Genomic DNA, 25803 nt, shown 5'->3' with positions numbered 1-25803 from the left:
TTCTTGAAAAAGCTCTTCAATCGAAGAGCCTATACAACAAACAAAACACTTTACATAAACGTTATTTATTTTCTTTTATAATAGGTGTAATTCTAATCTCTAGAATACTTTTCAGTTTAATTATAATTAGTCTCCCTTGTCATATCTACAAAACATGAAAGTGTCTCAAATGGCAGACATTAATAATAAAAATATAAAATTAACAAATATGTTTGACAAGAATGGCCTTGACGATTATATCTTCAATTTTAACGATATAAGATAGTTTACATTGAAACCTAATTTAATAAAGCATTTGTATTATGTTCTTGCTGAACGTTTAAAGCGGGAACAGTATTCGAGCTAAATTTCTCAAGGTCTCAATGAAAAGCTGATCTATCTAATGTTTCTGCATATGCAAAGTTCCTCGGTGATAAATTAATGAACTAATAAATACCACAGCCTAAAATTTCGAATAATCACGAATAGATGAATGATTATTCATTGTAAGGATGATTCGTACAAAAATATTCGTTCGACACCACATCTGGTAGATACAATTGTACGAAAGTTTGAAACATTAAGAAGCAGACTTTAATCCGAAGAACCCTGGATAGCATACTGAAGAGTAGAATGGTAAGTAGATATATCGCGATAATCACGATGTGTCACTTAAAAAAATCGTATTAACATTGGCTAGGGATTGATTGCATTATTTTTACTATTATACTTATTTGCATTTATTTGAAGTAAAAAGCAAGTTTGCGAAAGAATAGCTTTGAGGGTACTGTTAGGGTGAGTTATTTTGTTTACACTTTTTTAATAAAAACGACATTTTGACAAGCCAAGTTTAAGTCAATCGGAAAAATTTCAAATTTATTTCATTTCGTAATCTAAACCACCCAAAAAATAACAACTAAACGTATTAATTTTAAGCTTAAAACTAACTTTGTACATGTAGAAAAAAATATAAAAATGATACAGATATTGATCAGATGATACAGAGATTGGTCGGTAAAGTTTTTCAGCAAACAAATACGAGAAATGTGAAAAATGTTCCGCGACGACAATTTCAAATTGACTGACATTTTTTCAGAGCTCTGAATGGAATTGTTTTGTTTTCAAATTTCGTACAGTTTATTCCATTCTGACTTCAATATTGCAATCATAGTCATCATTCCTGTAAGAACCCATAGTTTAGTATTGCCAATTTACTTAGACTTAACTATTACAGCTTGGATTTTGTTCACTTCTTTACGGTTTAACTCTAAATTCCTAACAGCATTAGGAACTAAGTTAAACAATTAGCCATATACAAAAAACATGTAACTGAAAACGAAAAATCCTCTCAAGTGGGTACGTAATTATTGCACTTATTTTACGAATTAGATGACTTCAACTGACTTTTGGACAACATTTTGCAATACTTGGAATATATCTTATTTACTTTTTATTTAACTATTGTTATGCTTTGATGTACTTGCTTTCTTTTAAAAAATCACATTATATTTTTGTCGTAAAATTACGTAATTTTTCATATGATAAAGTTTTAATAGTGAGGCCAACAAATCACTATGCGTTTTATAGGTCTAGAAAATAATTTCTATTTCGGGTCGTTTAACTGCAGACTACGTCCAAAATAAAGAGTAAATAATGACGTATTTGCCATGGAAGCAATGAAATAATACTTTTTCATTATTTCCATGGCAATTGATGTTTTCAATTTTATAATTGGATTAATAATTTTCGAAAATATACTCATGCTTGCCCGTGCGCAACAACAATTATTATCGATAATTTTACAGTTAAATATTCAATTTACTAAACTTCCTACAAACTCAACGAGGTCTCTTATATTAGCAACCCATAACGTATTTACTAATTCCATATCAAGGTATTAAATGCATTGAGAAGTCTATTTTAAAGTTTGATATGTAGAAAAGCGCAGAATTATATAATTGTAATTCAACATAAACTATACAGCGTCCTTCAGCACTTATTTAAATTTTTTAGTTTAAAATAAAAGAATCTTTTCTATTCTAAATCATCACTCTTTTGCATAATTTAATACCACAGTTGAATTACAGTTTATCTGGAATCACTATTGCTTATGTTGAAAATTGAACTACTTCTTAGCATTGACATATCCAATATGGAATTTGTTTCACAGCTGGCCACTAGTCTTATACAGTACACATTACAATATATACACGCAAGATGTTCTTTTTCCAAAATATACATTATATAATTTGATTTATTTATATAATGTAAATATTCCGATATTATTTAAAACAAAATCTAAATAACTCTTTTTCCTATGAGATTTTATAACTGCTGAAGCCAGTTGGAATAGTAGTGAATTGAAGAACGAAGGGAAAATCTATAAAGGTTTTTGAGTGGCTTTGCTAACATTTAAAAAGTACTGTTTTTGAAGCACAATTAATAAAAGTTGCTGTCAAGTCAAGTTTAAACCGATTTCTCTCTTTGGTATTGACTAATAGAATTGTATCGCAGAACTTTTTCGCTGCTTTTCAAATTATTTACTCACAAGCCGTTACCACAACTTTTACCTCAGTTCTTTCACGTAGTTTCATCTTACATTTTCTTCTAGAAATAAACGTAATTTAGTTGCCGATCGCAATCAATTACTCTCAGTATATACAGGGGCGGATGCACGCAGTTTCCAACTGCTTCTACAGTATAGTTGGGTCGCCACTGCCTCTACCTGTTATAAGTGGGCTCAAAGTTCCCGGTACCCTTTGTCCTCTTTCCATTTCATAATGCGTATCTAATGGAATATCTGAAATGGATATTAGTCAATAAACTTTGCAAAAAAACACTAAATAAATCAGCACTTACTAGTTTCAAGAACGGTTTTAGTAGGAATGAAAGTAGCCACAAAAATGGCGCACAAGACTAGAAAGGCTCCAAACACATAAGGCGGCCCTGGCATGAGCTGAAATAAAGGCATTTTGTTATTTGAATATCTTTACCTCCATTTTTCTAAATGCCGTATTTCATCTGTATGGTAGGATATACAGGGTGGTTCACTAACGACGTGGTCGTAATTTACTTTGTTAATGCCATTATTTCAAGAAATTGTTTCAAATAAAACTTGAGACAGAATCGAAATATTCACATTCTATTGAATTTGCAACAAAAATCTAATTATTTTTCATTCTGCACTGATTTTGGGTTTCTACATAGACCACCCGGTATTTTAAAACATTATTTTAAATTACGATAAAATAGCACCTTTTTGTAGTTCTACATAAGTTTTATAGAAAGTAGATAAAAAATAGTAATGAAAATTAATTATCACTACAAATTGAGATATTTGCAAAAAAATAATAAGAGATTTGGCAACGATGTTGTTGGTTTGTTTGCATCTATAGAACTCATTTCTTTATCGTTAACATTGCGTAACAATATGTTGGTTGCTGTATGCAATAAAAATGAATACAATTTACTATAAACTTTTTCCAAAAAAATATGTTGAATTTTTGAACAAAAACATTATTTATTTAAAATTTGAATTTGTTCATTGCAATGGAATTATAGCTATCGGATTATCAGATAATTAGAAAACACATGAATAAAACACTGCTTTCGAATAATTCAAATGAATTACAACTATCGAATAATCCGATTGAACCTCTTCTGCACTCGGACGCTGCTGTCACTTCACTCTCCCCATGGTTCTCGTCGTCGCTTATATAGTTTCCTCCAGGTAACCCAGAAGGTTTTCGAAATCTCCAGTCCAGGTGCGAAATTTCCCGCTTGTCAGTGTAATATTTGACAGTAAATGGGGCCGAAATGGGGCTCCCATTTACTGAAATACCATGAATTTCGATCCCCCATTCCAAACGTGAGTACCCCAGGCCATTTCCGTTACAATATTTTAGGCCAGATATGCTCTATATCCGATGACTTCGTTGTACAAATTTGCAGATAGATCGTACATCGGGTTCTTAAAGGTCAAATACGCCATAGACCGTGAATCACCCTGTATATAATCATTTGCAATATATGAGTTTTTAGTGAGATTTAATCATAAATTTTTTTTTATGGATTCCCTAAATATTTCTAGACGACTCCCCCAGAGAAACAACCGCAATTTTAAATCATGCTAAAGCACATTTTGCATGAATACAATTCTTACCTCCGTGTAAGATTCAAGAGTTTGAGTGGAATGTGTAGCATTTTGATTTTCTCCCTCGTTCAAATCAACGTGAAACATGTAGAAAATTATTCCAAACATGGCAGGTCCTAGACCATTGCAAAGTCCCCTCATGCCAGTAACCATTCCTGAAAAATAAGATTATTTTTCAACCATTGACCAACTCATTGGAATGTATACGAATGAACAACATTTTTTGACTTAGTAAACAAGAAATAACTAAATCTAGATTTGATTAAAAATCAGATCATTGGACGTGCATTACCCTGGACAACTCCTTGTCGATCAGCAGTCGTATGAACTGAAACAAATGCTGAGATGGCCGGGTAGGTTATAGACCCGATAGAGGCCAAAATACCAGCACCCCACATCATCCACATGGTGGTACCGAAACCATACCACAAGAGTTGAAGCATCTCGAACAGTAAACCAAGTATGATGGTGTGTTTGGCTCCGAGATTTTTTATTAAAATACCTGAAACAATATTCACATTTGTTCCTATAAATCTCCTACTTATTGTGGAAGTTCGTCCTACCTAAACATAGTTGAGTTATAACGGCCAGCAACCCAACTAGCCCCACAAATACCGCTACCATTTTGGAGCTCCAACCCATTATTAGCTTTAAGTAAACAAATATACAACTATACTGCCCCGACTCCGGTAAGTAGCTTAGGAAGACTGTTATGCACAGTAGTAGGATTGTCGGGTCTTGACCAACATTTCTAAAATGAAAAAAATATGTCCGATGAAACACCAAATTGTACACAATAATTGCAAAACAAGTTAAACAGATGCAGAAAATTATACGCGGGAGTTGTGTGATAACTTCTTATGACACGGTGTGAATGGATTGGAATGCGTAACGGCGTCGTTATGTCTGTCATAAATAAAGACAATAGCTACGCAGTTCTCTCTCGCACGCACACGCCTCTCGCGAGTTCCATCTGATTCCATTAGGCCGGTCGTCTGTTATAATAGTGTGTATGCTGTGGTCCGATCGTGTGAACATAATAGTGTGTAGTCCGTGGGTCGGTCTCTTTGGATGCGTTTTCGTCTGAACTGCTTTCGTCAGAAATCGTGAGAAAAGGAGCTAATGATCCAATTTCATTGCAATGTTTCTCGTTCGCTAGATCCGAAATCATTCGTGAGAATTTGCACGAAGGATTGTAAGTAAAATGTAACCTTCGGCCGGACGTCCTTTGGAAGGAATTAGTCATATATGGGTATCGTCCACTGCATCTGTTATGTATCAAATAAGCACATTTATACATAGTAATTATATATCTTCCGAGAAGACAATTACAGTTTAAAAGAAAAAAAACTATTGGGCTGATGATACATTAGCAAAACCAAAAGAATTTGGAGAATTCCATGATTTATATGAATATTTTAATGTTGATTAGTCTTCTGTTAGATTTTTATTTAGAAAATTTAGAAAACAAACTACAATCGAGCAAGATAAAATCGAGTGGAACAAATCGTTTCTTATAACAGTTATCATAAACCAATTGTCACTTTCGTAGGATTGTAGGAGATGATGATAACGTAAATACCAGCGAGTCAACTGCAACTATTGAAGAATGTTAGATGTTGTAAATATAATATAAATTTTCATTCAAAAGGAAAGTAAATTACCTTTTTACCTATTCATGATACATTTATCAATTATTAGAATTTAACTTAAACAAGAATATTGAAACTATAAATTAGTATTGCCATAATGCGTTAAACGAGTTCAATATTTTATGGTTTCTATTAATAATATAAAGTTATCACTTCTGTCGGGAGTCCGGTGTCCATCACATTTTTTTATTTCAATAGTTTAAAAATGTACCCATGAAATGTGTTATACGTATGTTTCAGTTTTTAAATCATCATCAAATGAAAGCTTCTACAAAGACTTTATTTTAAACAAAATAATATATTTAGATAGTTTATAATAAAATTTATTTAAGTAAAAATCAAAATTCGCATACAATCAAAATATGTGTTTTCTTCACAACTAACAAAGCTTCAAGGTTGAACTGGTAAGAAGAGAAAACATATTGAAGCTCAATATCAACCTCACAAAACTGACGATTGGCCATATTCATTTTCACCGTAATTATTTTCATTTGTTCAATAAACTGAGGATCTTAGAAATTACTTAAAGGCCTGATTTTTTTTCTAAATGTTGGTAGACTGATACAGATTAATGGAAACTTATTTATCCGATCACCTCAAAGGTTCCAGAAATCGATTTATTATTTATAATAATCATTAAATAGAATTATTTGAGAGTGAACACTTGAAGTGTATATTATGATTTCTAGCGTGTAATTTGATTTTCACGTTTTTTTCTCGAGCAAATAAAGTTGTATCCGAGGTTATGACAGTTTTTCTACAAAATGAGAGTTAACTTATTGTCATTTACAGTCTTTATAGAATCTGACTTTCAGTTGACTGAAGACTCACACATTTCGAAGACTTTTAAATCGTGAATCCATCAGATAAAGAAATGTTTGATTATATGGAAGCCATTAAAATAGCGGATGTTAACCACAAACGCCTGGCTGTTAACATGATATGTATGAAAATCAATCAACATCATCTGGTAAATTAACTTACCTTAAAGCTGAGAAAGGATCTGCTTGTTCCCAACTTATCGGAGAGACTCGAACTTTTTCTGGCAAAGATTCTGGAACGGCAACAAGAATGAAGAATACATCTAAAATAGCTACTGCTGTCGCAAGTGCAACGACTAGAGAGAGCGACCATCTAAAACAATAAATAAAAAGCAAATTTTAAATTGATTCATTTTAGTCGGAGATCAGAGAGTAGGGACAAATAATTTCGAGCTTTATACAGATACTTTTCCAAAATTATCTACAGTGTTCATACAATGCAATATTATAATTCTCCAGTTATCGTTGATAACCCGTTGTTTTATCAGACTATGAAGGCTTTCACGGCCGGTTAAATCACATTTAAGAATGTGATTTAACATTCTTAAATGTAATCCGTTGTTTTCACAAAGCGAATGGGTCAGACTTTAATTGTTCGAGAAAACATTAAAAGGCTTGTTTAACTAATATATTGACTGTTATATCCACATAAGTTGAGAAAAAAACGGCAATAATTTCAGTTACTTGAAAGTCTTACCTGTCCATTAAATAAGCTCCCAAAGCTGGAGAAATTACCATACTGGCTGCAAATGTGCCACTAACTAATCCGTAAGCTAATGATCTTTCTTTTTCATCTGTTACATCGGCTACATACGCGAACACAACGCTGAACGTAACCGCAAACACACCTAGAAGAAAATGATTCAGATTAAACTCAATTTGAACTACTAGAGTTCTTTTAAATATTGTACTTCTTAAGTGCAACCATCAACGACATTAATTGAAAAAAAAGGTTGCAATGATAAAGTATTATTCAATTTAAATTTCCGCTCGAAATAAGCTAATGGAAAAATTAAAACTTTTTTCGAATTTCGATTTTTTCCGGATATCTCCGGAAGTAGCAGGAATTTTAAAAAGTTTCAATGAGCATTTTAGTAAGCTCTAGACTGCGCAACTTTGGCCCAAATTAACCAATCACGTGTCTAGTATGGTTACCGAGATGTCCATGGTTGAGCTCCAAACACGGACACCCTAGATAGAGTTATAATGGTATGTGTTGTTTTTTTAAACAGTTAAAGTCGTAAGTTCTAGTTCAATCTTCGTCTGTACAGTTCTCTTGTTCTTTCGCAGTCCGTGTCCTCCAGGTTATATCTTACAGAGTCTATTTTGTTCCTGATTTTTTGTTGGCTACTGATAGCAACACTTTAACAAGAAACAGATCATTTGAATACCAAGCAATAAACGAAATATCAGTAAGCGTCCGTCGTATAAAAATGATAGGTTTAATGGCTCATAAATGAATTGTCGTCAACGTGCTCCAGTTTAGTGAACAATTATTTTAAACTGTACGTTTACGCGGTTGTTTTTGATAAGATTATGTTAACTGTAGGTTCAATATAAAAAATAAAAAGAACTGTAAAAACCTTATCAATAAACATTTCCATATTTACATGTTCGTGGGCTATTCAAAGCGAAACATGTAAATCCTGAAACCGATTGTGTTCTGAATTTACATATTCAACTTCATGAAACTAAACCACTGGCTTCTCTTTTGATTTCAGCAATTTTATTTACTGTAATACTCTACAGTTTTTAAACTTGTTATAAGTTTTATTCCAGCTTCCCTAATAAAATTCTGTTTAAGAAAATATAAATTTCTTTCAACTCACCTGATATTGAGATCATGGCAAAGAACCAAAATGTGTTGATAGTCATAAGTGGAATTGGCAAGCATGTGAAAAATACAGTCACCAAAAGGAATAGTTTCCTGGAACAAAGATTGGATTAGAAAAACACTTGTGATATATCGTATCGTGCATAACCCTTTGTAATGTCTGTATTATCTGTTCTGATAGCAGGACCGAATAGAATAGAAAATCTGTCAGTCGAATAGAAAATTTCTCAAAAACATTTCTTCCCTATATTCATGGCTATCGTCAAACATAGCACTGATGAAGAACTGAATAAAAGTAGAAACGCCGGCCAGTTTGGAAAGTAAACAGCGTTTTAAACCAGTCCCAATCCCGCTATCAGAACAAATATTAGGCTTAGGGCACGCTACTACACGCATAGTTTTCAAAGTCTTTAAATAAGAACGGTAATTACTTTCCTCTTAAAAGGATTCATTACCTCATAGTTTAGGTTTTAATTACCTGCCACAAACGTCGCTAAGGGCTCCGACGAGAGGAGCGCTCAAAAAGCTGAGAATTCCTTTAATTCCCATGATCAAGCCATTCATTAAAAAGGTGTGATCAGGGAACGTTGAATTCAGCACCGAAATGACGGGCATTGTGAGCAAACCCCATGCAAAAAACTCTAAGAAAATTACCACCAGGGCATGGTATAATGACGGTCGACCAATGCCGGAGGTCTGAAAAAGAGAACAGAAAATTATTTTACAAAATCGCAATGTGAAAAACAGATACATCGACTTATACTAGTTTTACATTCCTTCATTCCCTAAAATGTTGCAAATTCTAACATTTTAACAAGTCATTTTACGCAGTATACACGTGTTTCATATATAGTTCATTCATGACTCAAGTTATAGATAAGATTATTTCTTTCCACGATACTTTACCCACAAGGATGGGGGCAAATTGTTCTCGGAATAATAAAAGTTGTAAATTTGCGATGATTAAGTCACAACAGTAACAGTAAAATACAATTTCTCAATGTGAACATTCATTTACAGTTTCATTGTGGCTTTTTCGATAATAACCAGAAATCGCAAACCTAATAAAATCGGATGCAAAATTCTGCTCATATTCATGCAAACGTGGGTTTTTAAAAATATGATTTATTGATCACCACAATACACTTTTTTAAGATAACGAATCAAATATTTTTTTATACATATACATACAGCTAAATACAATTTAAAATTAACAAATCATTTCAGGAAAATTTGTTATTGCAGTAGTTTGGACATAAAGAATCCAAATTGCGCATTGTTTCTTAAAACAGTTTACTGAATATAACAAATAGATATAAATTACAGTTAAGACAGTTCTACATATGTGTATGTAAAGGAGTATTTGCAGCCATTGGTTAATATTTGATGATTACGAACAATAATCTATTTTCGGCTCCGAGTGTTTAAAATCGTTCTAGTTTCCATTGCATTTCCAGACTAATCATCGGTAATTATCCAGAAGTTTTAAATACCCGTATTGGTCAATGATATATTACATATTAATAGTTGTTTTGCTGCTTAATGTAAAGCACTCATATTTTTGTTAATTCTTCATAAAATTACATTTGAAGGGGTTAAACACAAAAGGGTGCAAGTGATAAATAAAAAAATGGACAAGTTTAAAACTTGAGTGAAATATTGCTAATGAAATAAAATATAAATAATGTGATGGCAATAAAACAGAACAAATAGCAAGGAACTAGTGGCAAATTTTTCGCAGTTTGAAACCATTTCTATAAAAAAGTCGTGAAGGTTTTCATCTGCGCCCTCACTGATTCTGGTAGTTTTCTTTTTGTTGCGGATTGTTTTTTTATATTTTCTGTTTTACACTGCGCAAATACTCGTGGTGAGTTGATGAATGTAAGATAAAGGTTGGATGAAATTGTAACCATTTCTTGAAAATCTTTTGGAAAAATATTTCGGCACTCTTCTCTTTAAGCTGCAGCAGTTGACACTTCTTCCCTCTCATGGCGAGGCCCAAGTACTCCAGTTTTCGTCGTTTGATGGTTAGTACCACTTCCGCTTCTTTATCCATTCTCCGCATGAATTCAACGTTCGTCACTTTGTCCATCCCCGAGACTCCAAGCAACCTCCGATATACCCACATTTCAAGGGCCTCTATTTTCTTCGTATTGGCCTTGTTGAGAGTCCACGTCTCCATTCGATAGAGGAGCACAGGGAAAACATAGCATATAACCAGTCGCATCTTCAGCTTTAGATTGATGTCGTGACTGCCAAGAATGCTCTTGATGTTGATGAAAACGGCTCGCGCTCTTTCAACTCGTATTCTGATTTCCTGAGTGAAATAATTGTTGTTATTGGCTCTCATTCCCAGGTAGTCATACTTAAGTATGCGCTCTATGGGGCTACCATGCATGTAGATGTCATCGCTCACCCTCCGTTCTTTCGAGATAATCATAAATTGAGTTTTCTTAACATTGAGTGTCAGGCCCGGTTTCTCACTTGCTGTAACTACTTTGGTAAAAATTTGTTGAATGTTTTCTAGAGTTTCTGCGATTAGGGTCGTATCGTCGGCATACGTAATATTATTTATAGGCCTACCGTTTATTTCTATACCCATCTCTTCTTCATTTAGCGATTTTTTCATAACCTCTTCCGAATAAATGTTAAATAGCAATGGCGACATCACGCAAACTTGCCTAACTCCTATTTTAATTTGGACTTCGTCGGTTATATCAGTTTCAACTCGAACCACTGCTCTCTGGCCATAGAAAAGGCCCGTTATTAGTCTTGTCTAGGGTATCAAGCTGTTTTTTAAGTACTATCTCGACAAGTTGGTCGTGTCTGTCTTTAGCAAATGCTTCATTATAATCTATAAAACATGTATATATATCCTGGGTTACATCTAAACTCCTCTGAACTAAGATATTGACCACTCAGGATTAAACGTGGATCGTGGGGATGATTGTTTCTTCTGCCTCCTTGATCATTTCTATTACTATGGCGTAGCCTCCAGGGGCTCTGTTATATTTTGATATATGAAGAGCATGTTGTATTTCCTCCTGTGTTATTTTGGAGATGTCGTCCGCCCCACATTTCTCACTTTACTAGATTTAATCGTTTCTGGTTTCTTTATTTGTGAGATATATAGGTTTAGATAAAATTGTAATTGTAAAATGTGTATAGGTCTTGGTCATCTTTAGTATTTCCTTCTTATTTCTGGTTTCCCGGTGTTTGGAGTCTTTAGGGCTATTAATTCTTTCCTACCGTTGTTCCTCCGTAGGTATCTCATGTTTTTATTATTGTCAATTGCATTTTCTACTTCTGCGAATCCTTGCGTATCATTTTTCTTGTTTCTCCTGTGATCCCGCGATATTCTTCGGTGTTTTGTTTGCCTTGGCCGTACAAAGTCCTTCTTTTTTCTATCAGCTGAATCGTTTCCGCTCTTAGTTTGCTTGTTTTTCTCTTTTGCGATATTGAGTGTTGTCTCTTTAATTATCCTTGATAGGTGTGTTGTGTTGTCACTTGGGGTCACTGTTGAGCTTATATTTTCGCTTAATTTGACTTTCAATTCGTTTTGGTATATGATATTGGTTTCTTTTAGAGTGCTACTATCTATTGAGTCTGTGTCGTCTTTAATATATGCTTTCGGCTTCTGTATGCATAATTTAGCTCTGACTATCCGATGGTTGCTTCCTCTGTTGAAAGAGTTTAGAAATGAGATGTCGGTACAAACTTTCTTGGACGATGATAGAATATAATCGATTTTGTTACGTGTTCTGTTGTCAAGGCTCATCCAGGTCTATTTTCTTTGTATTTGTTAAAAAAGGTGTTCATTGCATAAAGTATTTTGTTCTCGAGAAAGTTGCATAATATATGTCCTCGTGTGTTTATTTCCCCTAGTCCTTGATTACCGATGTAGTGTTCGTCATCGGATAGCTTTTTCCCAACAATAGCCATGAAATCGCCAATAACCAGGTCATTATTACATTTGTCTTTGTCTAGTGCACTCCCGATGTCCTCATATAGAATATCTGCTTCTTCGTCTTCGTGAGTTGATGTTGGTGCGCATATCTGAATTATTCTGATTCGGTAGTCCTGAGACAACTCCAAGGTTACATATGCTACTCTGTCCGAGATTCCGTTGTAGCTTTGAATGCTTCTTGAATCATTCTTGGGTGTATTAGGAAAGACGAAAACAACAATTCTTGACTGATATTTTGTACATTTAGTTGTTTAATACAAATATGAGAGTTCAATGCCGCGATTCTGGACAATTTCTGTCAGTGTTATTGTGTACAAACAAATTAAAATATATAAAACATTAAATATCACAAAACACATGTTTGTACATAACAGTCTTAAAGCGTCATAAGGCCGAAACGATTTACGGAAACATATCTTATTTTCTTATACCTATTTCTTATGAATGTTGCACTGAACAAAAAGTCTCCAAAATTATGCGCCATTAGTTCTGAATCACCCTGTATATGAACTCTACTTGTTATGTAGATATAACTTCTATACATTACAGTATTTTTTTCAATTATAAAGCAGTAACACCCAAAAAAATCAAATGAAAATTTAAAGCCAAAACAGTCTAAATATTTAAGAACTTACCCATGCTTTTAAGAATAGAAATAAAATTAATTCTCTTCTTTCTTTTGGCTTTACTGCTACTTCGAAATTATTCTCAACTTCCAAATCCGATTGTGTATCCGAGTTCATTTTAATTAGACTTTTGCACAGAGAAACTAGTAGAACTTTACGGTACTGGTTTAGGAAAAAATAGAGATGGAAATCTCAGCACCACGTCAAATTGGATAAAGAAGCTTTATTAGCGCACATTGTCTTCACGCTTCGATGCCTTTATCTAAACTACGACACTAACTCCGATAAAACCAGTAATCAGTTAATCCTCCATATGGATTTTGGCAAAATGACACATACCTACCTATTTACTGACCCGATTAATTGGAAAAGTGTAGACATCTTACAAATCAACACGAAACACATTTTTATATCTTTTGATCACAATTAACGTGATGGTTTTGATTATTAGAAATTGTTCTCAATAATCTAAATATAAACAAAATTAACTAAATTAATTTAAAAAATATTCTCTTTTTGAATTGGTATCCAAAATTTGCATTGTGTTGCAAATGAATAAAAAATAATTGTTCAAATGAAGAAACAGGTCACAACATGTATCAAATTGAACAAGCTTTGTAATAATTAATCACATGTATTTGAATGTATTAGGTACTCACCGGAAAACTCAAATAGCATCTTTTAAATCTTCTAAAGTTGAGCACATATCTTTTGATACAATAATAGAACACTAATAGGCACATAGTATGATCATATCCCTCAGATGGAAAGTTAAAAACTAAATAGTACTAAAATTCAGTCACACTAACTAGGAAATAATCGATCACTCATCGGTCATTTCAAACCACTCGAAATGGATGTTCAAAGAAAACTCTCACTTGGAGAGAAAAACAATACGCACCTAATAAAAAAATGTCAATACTTATTTACATTGATATCATCAGTCTAATCGGCGAATTGTCAATGACTATAGGTACAGGAATTATAAGAGCATGTGAATATGCACTATTTAATTTTCACTGTCATCACCTTATCAAGACTGAATCGAAAACTAAAATCCGAGGTTCCAATGCTATATTGTTTAGATTCGTCTTTATCATTTGTGATAAAACACTGATAAAACCATGCAAATAAGCTCTCTAGATACATTTTTACATACATCGAGTCTGTGGTACTGTTTAAATCTGAACTATTTCTGTTCTCACCTAATTCGAACTACATTCTTTGTTCCCAGAAGATTTTATTTTTATTTTTGTAAGATTTGAAAAATCCCCAAGTGTCATAACGTATCGAGGAGTGTGATTTTATTATATGAACAATAGAGAAATTAGTCTCTATTTTCGTAGTTCATATCATTCATAATTTGGATCAAGACATATTTTATCTATTCTTTTAATAGAGACGCATTGAGTCCAACTGTTAGTAATTGTAATTTGAAATCTTTCTTATTAGCATTAATATTACACAATGTTCTTCTTTTGCGTTAAACGTTATCAACGCTTCATCTTCTGTGTCGCCCAGCACTTCAGCAAACTTATTTGATTTCAATTCATAATTCATTCAACAGGTTTATATTTCGCAATTCATTTTTTATTAGGTATTTTACATTATCTTGAATGAAAACTATGACCAAGCGGTCATTTGCAAAGAAGAAAGGACGAAAATACAAGACTATATAGAAAACTAAGAAAAAGAGCCAGAAAATTAATGAGAACAAAGAAGAGGCTGCACGAGCAACGAAGACTTGAAGAAATGGAAAGAGATAGCAACCATAACAGGTCCAGAAAGTTCTATAAAGAAATTTCAACTACAAAAAAGGCTTCAGACCTAAGGCGGAAACCATACGTAAGAAGGAAGCATAACGACCAACAGAAACGAAATAGGGGACAATCAAAAAGCAAACAAAATAAACAGACTACAACCGAGTACCAAACTGCAGAACCGCCGGTAGAAGAACCCACATACGGGAGTTCCACTTCAGAACTAGTTGACGGTTTATTTTCAGTCTCTACTAATTTATTACAATCCTCAGCATTAATTTATTTTTTTTTCAAATTGAGGAATGCATTTCCTGAAATATCTCCGATTACAATCACAAGAGTTGGTTTCAATAGCTCTAGAATTTGTGGGTTCTAATCATAAACTTTCTTAAAATCTAATGATAAAAGCGATATGATTCTGAGCTCCCGTACGCGGAAATGACTTAAACATGTCCGTGCAGATCAGAGTATGAAGGTTTTCACTTTAGTACTAACATACAAACGAACGATCGTTTCTGAAGCATCGCAATTCACCGCAATCAAGAGTGGAGGTGTCAAAAATTATGGAGGTTTAAAGCCATACTAAGCCTGCGATCATCCAGAGGTAAACGGGAGATCATTTCGCTGCAGTGCCTCAACAATTGCCTATAGAAGACATCATTCCCATGTCGATAGTGGTATATGTATACCTCCAACCAATCCTCCAGATCAAAAAAGTCCAAGTCCCACTGTAGTCAAGAGAACGGAGGACTGAGGAGGATAGGAAGGTCGGAACGTTACTGGATACTACCACATGCACATGAACAGAAGTCCAGCACGTATTCTTCGGACATAATTCAAAAAACCACCTACCGGACTCATAAAAGACTGTCAGCCGTTTCAGGGAACATAAATGGTCTAAAACATCAGAAGCTTGACCACCGAGACTATGGATTACCGAAGATTCATAAGTCAGAAGTGCCACTTGGACCAAATGTGAGCACTATAGTGTGTCCACCTACAAAGTCGCCACCAGATTATTCGCCAAACTCTTAAAACCAAAAATTGACCGCACTGAGAGCTTCAACTAGAATTGAAGACACTTGAAAAGTTAAAATGTGTTTACACTTCTTTTTTACGATGACGCCAGTGGAAGTATTCACAGAACAGATTCAAGGGTTGTTTCCTTACGATATAGTCAAACTTGTAACTAACCAAAATGCTTGTACAAGTTTAAAAAACATAAAAACGTCTCTCTCATAGCGAAAGAGTTTATCATTATAAGATAATTCTTGTCAGCGTCTCGCTTCTTTTGCCAAACAAGTTAGAAATTTTTTATTGCTAATACTTTAATAGGCGTAAATAAACAGTTTAACTTTGTGTACTATGTCTCATAAAACAAATGCCTTGTCTATCACCGACCGCACTGAAACTCACACTGCACTATAATAATAATGAAACAAAAACTTGGATGAATTGTTATCCTGTAATCAATAAGTTGCAATCGTACTGAACGGGAAAAATTCAACTGTTACCTAAATAATTAATGACCACGTCTTTAATCAATAAATTATTTATGGGTAGTAATAATTATAGCTTTCTATTGCGGAATAGTAATTAAGTACATGATTGGTATAATTTTTCGCATTATTCCAGAAAACCGAATTTTCCTGTATAGAACACACGATCGGGACGAAGTCTACTGATGATCTGTGACCAATAAAAATATATTTCAATGATTAATCTTAAAATGAAAAGATAAAACATGTTAAGCGCTTCATACAACGCAAATAATAGAATGGGCAATTTTCACGTAATTACTGATAGCTTTGTAGAATTAATGAAGTATCGGATGCATGACTATACAAAACATTGCTTGCTACAAGGATTTATCATCGATTTTTCCAAGCTCAGATCTAATCTTTACAACCTACAAATGCTATAAACTCGAATCTTATCATGAGACCAAATTAAATAAAAGCATTTGAAACACTTTTCAAAGATTGCCCTAAATATGAGTGAATCAAACTTCATATGTATCTTCAAATCTAATAGTGTTAACAGCTATTAGGTGGTACATACATATAAATTTAGAAAATACATTTAAATAAAACTAATTGAATGTCAGTTAAATTTAATATGGAAGAAATATTGTTATTGATGAGCATTACCCGCAGTCATAATCTAGTTTAAATCTAGTTAAAGCTAATAAGAACGATTAAATCTACACTCACTTTCAAAAGTTTTACACCCCCCTGTATTTACTACATACGTTTAATTTATACAAAATTGTTTTATTGGTAAATAAAACATACTTGTTTACAAGTAAAGGAACTGATTGAATAATAAAAAAATTGTTTACCCCTTTAAAATTGTGATGCTGATTGATCACTAGTAGCCGGCATTAGTATCTGAATCGTGCAAGAATCGTGAAGCATGCCTAGAATCGAGTTGTCAGATCATTTTCAATCGGAATAATCCACCAAGAAATGCCCAAGATCTTATTATTGCTGCTACAGAGGAATGGAAAAATATCCCTCAGGAAGTAATCAATAATTTGATTATTGGAATGGATATACGTGTGAATGCGTTGTTAAGAAGTAGATACTCCAATACTAAATATTAATTATGTTGTTGAATTTATTATTTTCAGTTGTTCTTTAAAAATTGCATTTTTTATATTAAAAATTTTTGCATCCGCACTGTAATTTTCTTTTTATAACTGATAATTCGTTGGCATTAAATCTATTTTGCGGTTTTAGAAGCTTTTAATCTATATTTAACACCGGGGCCTGCAAGGTTTTACCAAATTTTAAAATGTCCAAATAACTAGGGGGTTGAAAGAAGACTTTTGAAAGCGAGTGTACTTAAAATTCGGATTTCATATACATACAAACTTACTTTTCTGTCTGTGGATTAGAACATTTTCCACTTGCAGTTGTTTTAGAAACCTGCACGTATTCTTCTTACTAATACAACTTCAAATATCCATCTGAATAAAGTGTTTCAAAAATGAGCATAAACTTTCTTATTTAACTAAAAACTCACATTTTATCGAACATGGTTTGATTGTTTACCCCAATTGTATTAACAACAAAACAATATTTACAAATCCATTTATTCTCAATAAGTAAACAATCTTTGAAAAGGAGTTGAACTGAAACTCCAGGATACATTTTTGAATGCTTATTAGCGCGCACTTATTTAGTATCAAATAGTTGGACACTGTTATTAAAAATTGCCAAAAATGCCATTATTTTTTAATGGCGCTTATCAATTTTCTTAGCATCATTCAGATGACAATTGCATCCTGAAGTAGATTATTTATTTAAGCATTCGGAATACCAAACATCAGTCGTTGTAGAATTTTTCTGAATCATTTAGTGAACGATTGTTGAATTATATGGCGTACCTACTTAACAAGCCAAGGATACTGATAAGTTACGCAATTTCTTTTTTATATTTGCATGATAGCGATACTATTTAAGTATCAGGAATGCCACTTTCAAACGATACCAACAAAATTTAGGACTGAAATTAAACGTTTTTATCTTTCAAACAAAATTTAATTCCGAATCCACAAACGGGCTTTCAGCTATCTTCGAAATCGCAGGTTTTCACTTGAAACGCTCTGCAAGATATTTTTCTACACACAAATATATTTTTTTTCGTGAAAAATCGCTCATCATTAAACCTGGGATGTTATCACGCAAAATTAGCCGTTTAATCAAACCATGCTAAAGAAAGTTCACTTAAAATCAGAAAATCAGTACTTAAAGTGTACAATATACAGGATGGGCCTGTGAAAAGTTTCCACCACTAGTTTTGCAGTTGTTGAGCAAAAAAATACTCGACCACGTCAATTTTTGCTCAAAAACGGATTACTTTTTCCTCTACTTTGTATACAAGAAAAAGCTGCGTTTCCTAAATATAAAAAATTAAAAATAATTAACGTTTTCGACTATAAAATCTTTCGATTATAAAATTATAAGTTCGCTGTATAAAATCTTGGTGAACACTTTTCATTGGTCCACCGTGTATATTGGACTCGGTATGATCAATTTCGGTTGCCAACTAAATTTTATTTAAGATTCTAAACGAGCTGTAAACTGTTGATGCAAAAGCTACGTAAATCGAAATATTTGCAAAGCAGTGAAAATCATTTCCTTGTCATTTTTTGTGCAAATATGTCTAAACTTATATTCTCTATTCAAGTGGACTAAAATAATTAGGTTCAAATACCCATTGCGACTAATCCACACAAATAGTCCAAAATATGGCTTTTAGGCCGTTCAGCAGAACGCGTTCTAAATTATAATAAAATTGTTTCTTTAAGAAATGTTTGAATTGCTGATGTATAATTTTAACATCCAGACACGTATATACTGACTCATAAAGTAAACTTTTTTTGTCGCCGCTTTGGTTCCTTTTTATATTATTTATTAATGATGTAATTTTTTTAAAGTTCAATATCAATAGATAACAATAAAATATATTTCTATTTTACGCTATCCTTTAGACATTCGACATTTTTGTGTGCTCGATGCGTTCTCCTCTCCCAAAGAAACGAAAGCCAGAAGGCATTCAGAATAGTTTGGAAAAGGTAGTAAGAAACTCCCTGTATACTGGATTATCTGGTTCAAAAGAAGACGATCTGACCAAACTTTTATTAAGAAAAAGTTTTTGACGCCCCTGTTATTGATGGTGAAAGTTCTGAAAAAGTTATGTTTTTTGAAACATCGGGAGAATGGTATGATGGATTGGATAGCACCCTGTATATTTTTTGGGAATAGCGTTCTAAATAGAGATGATAACGTAATGACTTTAGTTAAAATAATGTATTTCAAAAGTGGTCTGAAAAACAAATTAAAAAACGTCTTCAAGTACAACGCTCTCCCCTAAAACTGACGATGCACGCATGAGTCGAAAAAAACCTGAAAACAAAAATTTACCACTCCGGAAAAATCCGGTTTTCATTGAGCATAAAATGCTTATTGTGCGCCTGATCTGAGTTGTTGTTGAACTGGATTGTTTCATGAAAATATGTCTTACATAAGAACACGTTCACAGCGAGTTTCAGTAAAATACATCGTACCATTCTCCCGATATTTCGAAAAGGATAAATTTTTTGAAGAACTTTGACCATTAATAGCAGAGGAGCTTACGGGACACCCTGTATATTGATTTAATCAACCGTCAATACCATATTGTGTTAGCCTTTATTACCAATAAAAGAAATGTATGGATATTTTCAAACAAATATTTGGGAATTAACCATTTCTTTTAACAAGTATTACATTATCGCATATTTTTTGTGATGTAAAAGTTGTGCGATTTCAATTTTTTTTTTCGAGCTAGTGCTAATGAACTGATCAAGTAGAAGATTACGTACACAAAAAATGTAAAAGAATGAGTGTTACGTCCAAAAGACTGTTTGGTCTGAAATTAATAGGAGCGTCTTTTACATTCAAAGTTCTTCTGTTGAAAATGTTAGTAAATATTCGATGAAGTTGATTGATATTCAGTTATAATTAATATAAAATGCTTGATAAACTCGGAACTAGTTTATGAGGGACAAGCATTCGCGCGGTTATTTCTTCATAGTTGCATTCTAGAAGGCGGGTACTCCTTTTGGACCTTGCACAACTCAAAGATAGTGTTTATCATGACAAGTTAGGCGCAAAGACTAGTGGCTTTCCATTATAATTATTTCGCGTGTTCTATCAGTCAATGTTATATTGTTTCTAGTTGTGAGGTATTTTGCGTAAATTTCCTCTAATATTGTTTCCGATCCGGAAATAGCATTCTGTACCACTTAGAGAACAAGATACTAATATTGTTAATATATTGGATAGATACTAATATGGTCATAATATTGGTCAAAGGTATTAGAAAGGTACCTGAGGATTATTATTGAAGCCTACGATAGAGATAACATTAAGCCTTCGATAAGAATTTTGAGTGAAGATTTGACGACCTAAACAAATTACAACCTTTACAAAAATATCTCGGAATAAATTTCACTTTGGACGCAACTTTGTGCTAGTTAAACAAAGTATTTTTAAATAAAAAAATCAGAATAGACCAGCTATTGCTACCTCCAATTTCATAAATGTCTTGATTCAAAGTTCAAACTTTTGCATTGAACTAGCAAACTAACATAAATTCCAAAATAAGTATTAAGTACTGTATTAAAAATGTTAGTACGGTGATTAAAGTAATGGAAGGAACGAATAGTTCAACTTATTGCATTCTAGCAGGGCAACGATTAGTGTATTTGGATTTCAAGGAGCGCTTCGCATTGAATTTTCTATGTCAATGGGCCAATTCATGATCGTTATTTTATAGCCTAAAGTTTAAATCAACTAAACATCGACTAAACATGCTTTTGTTCTTCAAAACACTGATTCTTGCTAAACTTCATCAAAACTCTCGAGGAGTTGGGGATAACTCAAGAAGCTCAACTAGATGGAATGTTATTTGTTACAAGTTTAATTATATTTTACATTTTGGACATCATATTTAATACAATCAATTTTAAATATTGATAATAAAATTGCGTTTTAACAACCGCTTATGGAAATAAAGAAACGAATGAACGCTAACAACGTTTTGACGTATCATCATTCTTCAGGATTCCTAAAGAATTATTTCGGTATTTAACATTCCATTTAGCAACTCCATTAGACAATTTAAAAAGTTCTTGTGTGATTTAAAGATTATGGTTGCAATTTATATTTTTACGAAATAGTGCTAATTGAAGGCTCAACAAGGGACTAAAGAACTTTTAAAGAATTTTTAAAAGAAAACTATTTCATAGTTTTCTTTTAAAAATGAAAATTCCGAATATGTGAAATACAAATATTTAAAATTAAAAAGTACCTTTGATATGGAATTAATATTTGCCCTTTTTAAATAAATAGTTGTGATTAGCTGTTGCCTGCAAGTCTGGACCCTAAATGTGATCAATTACTTGTTGAGAAACGATCGACACTTTAAAATGACGATATTTTCAATTAATTTATTAGTTGTTGAATTGATTAGTTCAACATTTTTTTCTTAATTACTTTCACACTCAAAAGCAATTTACTTTGTTTCATTCGGATTTCAGCCAAAATATCAACTTTACACACATCTAGAGTTTGGCCCCGAATGTCAGACTTTAAGATCTGTCCGCGGCTTTGCGCCAAATTATCCCCGTATTTTCACATTTCTTCTTCGTAATTTTCTTCTCTTCCAGTAATTTAGATTAACAACGACTGAACAAAAGCCTGTTTAAAAACAGGCTTTTTCAAGCATCTGAACTATCGTTAGCCAAATAACTCGAAGGGAATTCGTAACATTTAAAGAGATAGGAGCAAAAAATCAACATTTAAAGGCGCTCGACTTAGTTGATGATAATTTTAAACGCACCTAGGTATTCATTTAGAATAGTTTTGAATAAATTGCCTTTAACCAGGCACAGAGGTTTAAATATGTACATATAGTAAAAAAGTGAATTATTTGGAAAAGCTTACGCAACAAGACAATGAACATTATCAGCTTGTCTGTAAAGTGTGAGATATAAGAAAATAATCCATTGATCAAGTTTTTTGATAAACTATGATGGTATTTATAATTTATTTGCAAAAGTTAAATTTTTCGAACTGTTGAGATTTTATATTAGGTAGGTAATTAGTAGTTGGATTTCTCTTTTATTTAGCTAATAGGCTGGTCAACAAGAAATTAAGAATCGAGATGTGTAAATGTACCATTAAAACGTATGAGAATGTCTAAAGTAATACAAGACTTATTTCAAAGGAAGCTACTAGTTTGCCTCTAATACTGACTCTTCTAGTTTTAAGCTGTTAAAAATTTCACTTCTTAAATATGATGATAGATAAGAATGTCTAAGCATTTGTGATCTGTTTCTCAATGAGACAATTTTCTGATATGAGGACAGCTAATAAAGTCTTATGAAGAGTTGACAAAATTACATACTGTACGAAGTCCTTCAGTCATGCTAAGCACTTGAATTCGATCAAATACTGTCTTATTTCTTCATTTTACCGGAACTATGCACTAAATGCGACTTGACAAACTCTAGCAATTTACAAAACAGTCCAAATGAAAAATCAATTACATGTATAACATAGTAAAAGTTGATTAACCAAATAACGTTTTCGAATAATGAAACTGGAGAGTTTGCATCAAAGAGAATAAGTCAGTTAAAAACAAAAAAACTGGTTTGTTTGTAGAGAAAGCATATCTATAAAGAGCAATTGTCAACTTACAGTAACAACCCCATCTTTGGCAATGGTTTTTCTGGAACGGATGATCATTCCAGCCACTCGCTTTGAGTGTTTTGCCTTCATTCTCTATGATTCCCGCACTGACTCAGTCTAAAATATCTTAATTCCTTCACTAACAACTACACATTTTGCTAAAAATTTTCACAAAACAGAGCGATTTGTACGCCTGCCCAACATCCCTCATAACCCTACGCTATTGACACAGGACAACTGACAAACCTGGACAAACGTCTCTTTCGAACTTCTTTTTGTGTTGCCAATGTGACATCTATAAATCAATTATACATATTCCCCAACCAAGAGAAAGTTAACGAACAGACATTATTCCGACGTTGCCGTTATTCGATAATGGGAAAATTATTATGTATATTCTATATAGAAATGTTATATAGATAGACTTTATCAATCATATCAAACTCAAATAATTAAGTATTCATTAGTTGCATTATTTTCACGTTTGTGGTTTGTCAAGCACTTTTACTAGAATTAAATAAAAGTGACAAGAAGTACTAAAACAGCGTTACCTACAGGTTTTTCACAATTTTACAAGCTTGATTTAAATATATGAAAGCATTTTCACTGGTTAAACATTTGATGCGATTAATAAAACCGCAGCATAAAACATGTCGATTATGCTTACAGTGGCATTTTGCACATATCCAATAAGAAAATTAGAATCCATATATTATAAAATTTACGTTATCGAGTCGTAAAGTAGTTTCATTTTTGCTTGGGGTCATAAGTAGTACTCATCTGAATACATGATGTGGCCGTTATAATTAAATAAAAAATAAAATTACTAATAAATTCCAAATAACATCGATAAAGTCGCAAAAGCCAATTATAGCATAATTGCAAATAATATTTATATGCTCCCGGACAACGTCACCATGCATTTAAAGTCACATGGTCCGAAATAAATTAAAAGGAAGAAGAAATACGACTACAACCCAGTAATCGGCCCACTAGCTAACTATTGGATCAGAGAACATACCCCCTTACCTTACCCAGAACATAGGGGTGATATTTTGTGCTATTGGATTCGCAACTGGATAAACCTTGTTCTATGCTTCGCAAGCAGTCTTTATCTATGCCCGCAAGAGTTATGGCTTTAACGCCTGCTTCAAAAAAACTTTTACTTCTCGGTGGAGTTGCTTTAACATTGCATGCAGGTTTTGTGTTCATAAAACCCTTAGTTGCACCTGAAAAGAAGGTAAATACCGATACCTTAGATAAAGTGAAAAGCATTTAGCTCACTTTGCCTCTGAGAAAAAATCGTAGGTAAGTTGTATTAGGATTTCTTTTAAGGAATTGTTCTTTTCCCACTCTTCTAACAAAATAAGTTCGACATTGTCCATCTTTTCAACAGTTTATCCTCAGTTTTTCCGACTATAAACGCATCACCCAAATCACGCTGCAATTGCGATTACGACTGCGGCCAAACGCACCGAAACCGTACTTTAATCCAGTAATAATAGACATTCTATTCGTCTAATATCATAATATATTTCAGGTTTAGATTAATATAAAAATGGGCTTTGGAGACACACTCAATCAACTACCTGAAGGTCAGTTTCTTATTGGTTTGCTTGTTTGTAAGCAACGGAAGAATGCAATAAGACATTTTCAGGGCTCAAGCAAGGCGATGGTGCGCCACAGAAGAACGATTTCGATCTAATCGCGTCGCCAGAAACTTCTTCAAAGAAACGCAGGGTCGAATTGAAAAAGCATGAATGTCCTGAAATTGGTTGTAGCGCTAAGTTTTCGCGCCCCTATCGGCTAAAGAATCACATTTTGACTCATCATGGAGATGCAGGAAAGCCATACAAATGTACTTTTGAAGACTGCAGCAAAACGTATTCTAGTCAATCGCATTTGAAACGGCATGAAATTGCAGCGCACCTTGGTGAAGATGTTGAATCAACGGAGGTTTTATGTGAGGAAGAAAACTGCGGACTGATTTTCTCCAATAAATATAACTTGAAAAAGCATATTGCACGCATCCACGCAGATTTACCGTTTGAATGTCACACGTGCTCTGAAAAGTTTCGACGAAAAAGTCAATTAAATGTACATAAAGTTGAAATTCACACAGAAGAAGCACCATATAATTGCAAGGATTGTCCTAAAACATTTGTTCAGTTCCATCAATATCAGAAACATCAAAGAAGCCACAAAAACTACAAATGCGACTGTGACGAAATTTTCAGTAGGTGGACAGAGTATTTGAAACATAAGAAAACTAGTTGCTCCCTACCAAAAACGCAGTATACTTGTGCGATTTGCAACAAAACATTTAGTCTAAAGCAAAATTTAGCCGAGCACTGTCTTCACGTGCACTTGCCTGATAGTCGAAGCGAGGTCTTTAAATGCTCTTATATAGACTGTAATCGATCTTATCATTATAAGAAGAATTTAGATTTCCATATAAAAAAATTTCATAGCCAGATAGTCGACTACCATAAATGTACAGTAGAGAAATGCGGGAAAGTACTGAAGTCAAAAAAAAATTTAAAACAACACTTACGGCTTTGCCATAGTGATAAACCTTTGACGGAAAAAGTACGCAGGAAACCAAGAAATAATTAAATAATAAAGAAACTTTAATCAAAAATTAAAACCTCATTGTGTTTTCGTATTACTAAATAAATAGTCTCAAAGTTTTAAGTGGTTTATCATTTTCCAACAAAACTAGTAGATTTCTATAATTAATTCAGTGAGTTTAGTGGCTATTAATGTTG

General features: G+C 33.1%; 2 protein-coding genes across 6 annotated transcripts; one reads left to right on the top strand and one right to left on the bottom strand.

The window, feature by feature from the left end:
• Positions 1-49: 49 nt before the first annotated feature.
• On the bottom strand, positions 50-23336 carry LOC109542122 (hippocampus abundant transcript 1 protein). 3 transcript variants are annotated; one of them, XM_019911191.2, is made up of 10 exons: positions 23045-23336; positions 8918-9135; positions 8435-8532; positions 7303-7453; positions 6769-6918; positions 4696-4883; positions 4425-4634; positions 4142-4287; positions 2839-2935; positions 50-2779 (listed from the first exon to the last, which is right to left on the bottom strand). In XM_019911191.2, the coding sequence occupies exons 1-10, from the start codon at positions 23123-23125 to the stop codon at positions 2673-2675; spliced, it is 1446 nt and encodes a 481-aa protein (XP_019766750.1). In that variant the 5' UTR covers positions 23126-23336; the 3' UTR covers positions 50-2672. The 3 variants fall into 3 exon arrangements, with proteins under 3 accessions (XP_019766750.1, XP_019766748.1, XP_019766747.2); XM_019911189.2 differs by lacking the exon at positions 23045-23336 and adding an exon at positions 13692-14402; XM_019911188.2 differs by lacking the exon at positions 23045-23336 and adding an exon at positions 13042-13298.
• A 658-nt stretch (positions 23337-23994) lies between these two features.
• LOC125504368 (zinc finger protein 266-like) lies at positions 23995-25726 on the top strand. Of its 3 annotated transcripts, XM_048666231.1 has the most exons (4): positions 23995-24343; positions 24432-24517; positions 24576-24630; positions 24693-25726. In XM_048666231.1, exons 3-4 carry the CDS (start codon positions 24594-24596, stop codon positions 25649-25651), a joined length of 996 nt encoding a protein of 331 aa, XP_048522188.1. In that variant the 5' UTR covers positions 23995-24343; positions 24432-24517; positions 24576-24593; the 3' UTR covers positions 25652-25726. The 3 variants fall into 3 exon arrangements, with proteins under 3 accessions (XP_048522188.1, XP_048522189.1, XP_048522187.1); XM_048666232.1 differs by lacking the exon at positions 24432-24517 and having other exon boundaries at positions 23995-24275; XM_048666230.1 differs by lacking the exon at positions 24432-24517.
• Positions 25727-25803: the final 77 nt, after the last annotated feature.

Source organism: Dendroctonus ponderosae, unplaced genomic scaffold, assembly GCF_020466585.1.
Source record: "Dendroctonus ponderosae isolate FM_Combo_2020 unplaced genomic scaffold, Dpon_F_20191213v2 Dpon_F_20191213_42, whole genome shotgun sequence".
NCBI classification, from domain to species: Eukaryota; Metazoa; Arthropoda; class Insecta; order Coleoptera; family Curculionidae; genus Dendroctonus; species Dendroctonus ponderosae.
This window is presented reverse-complemented; position numbering and strand designations above follow the sequence as displayed.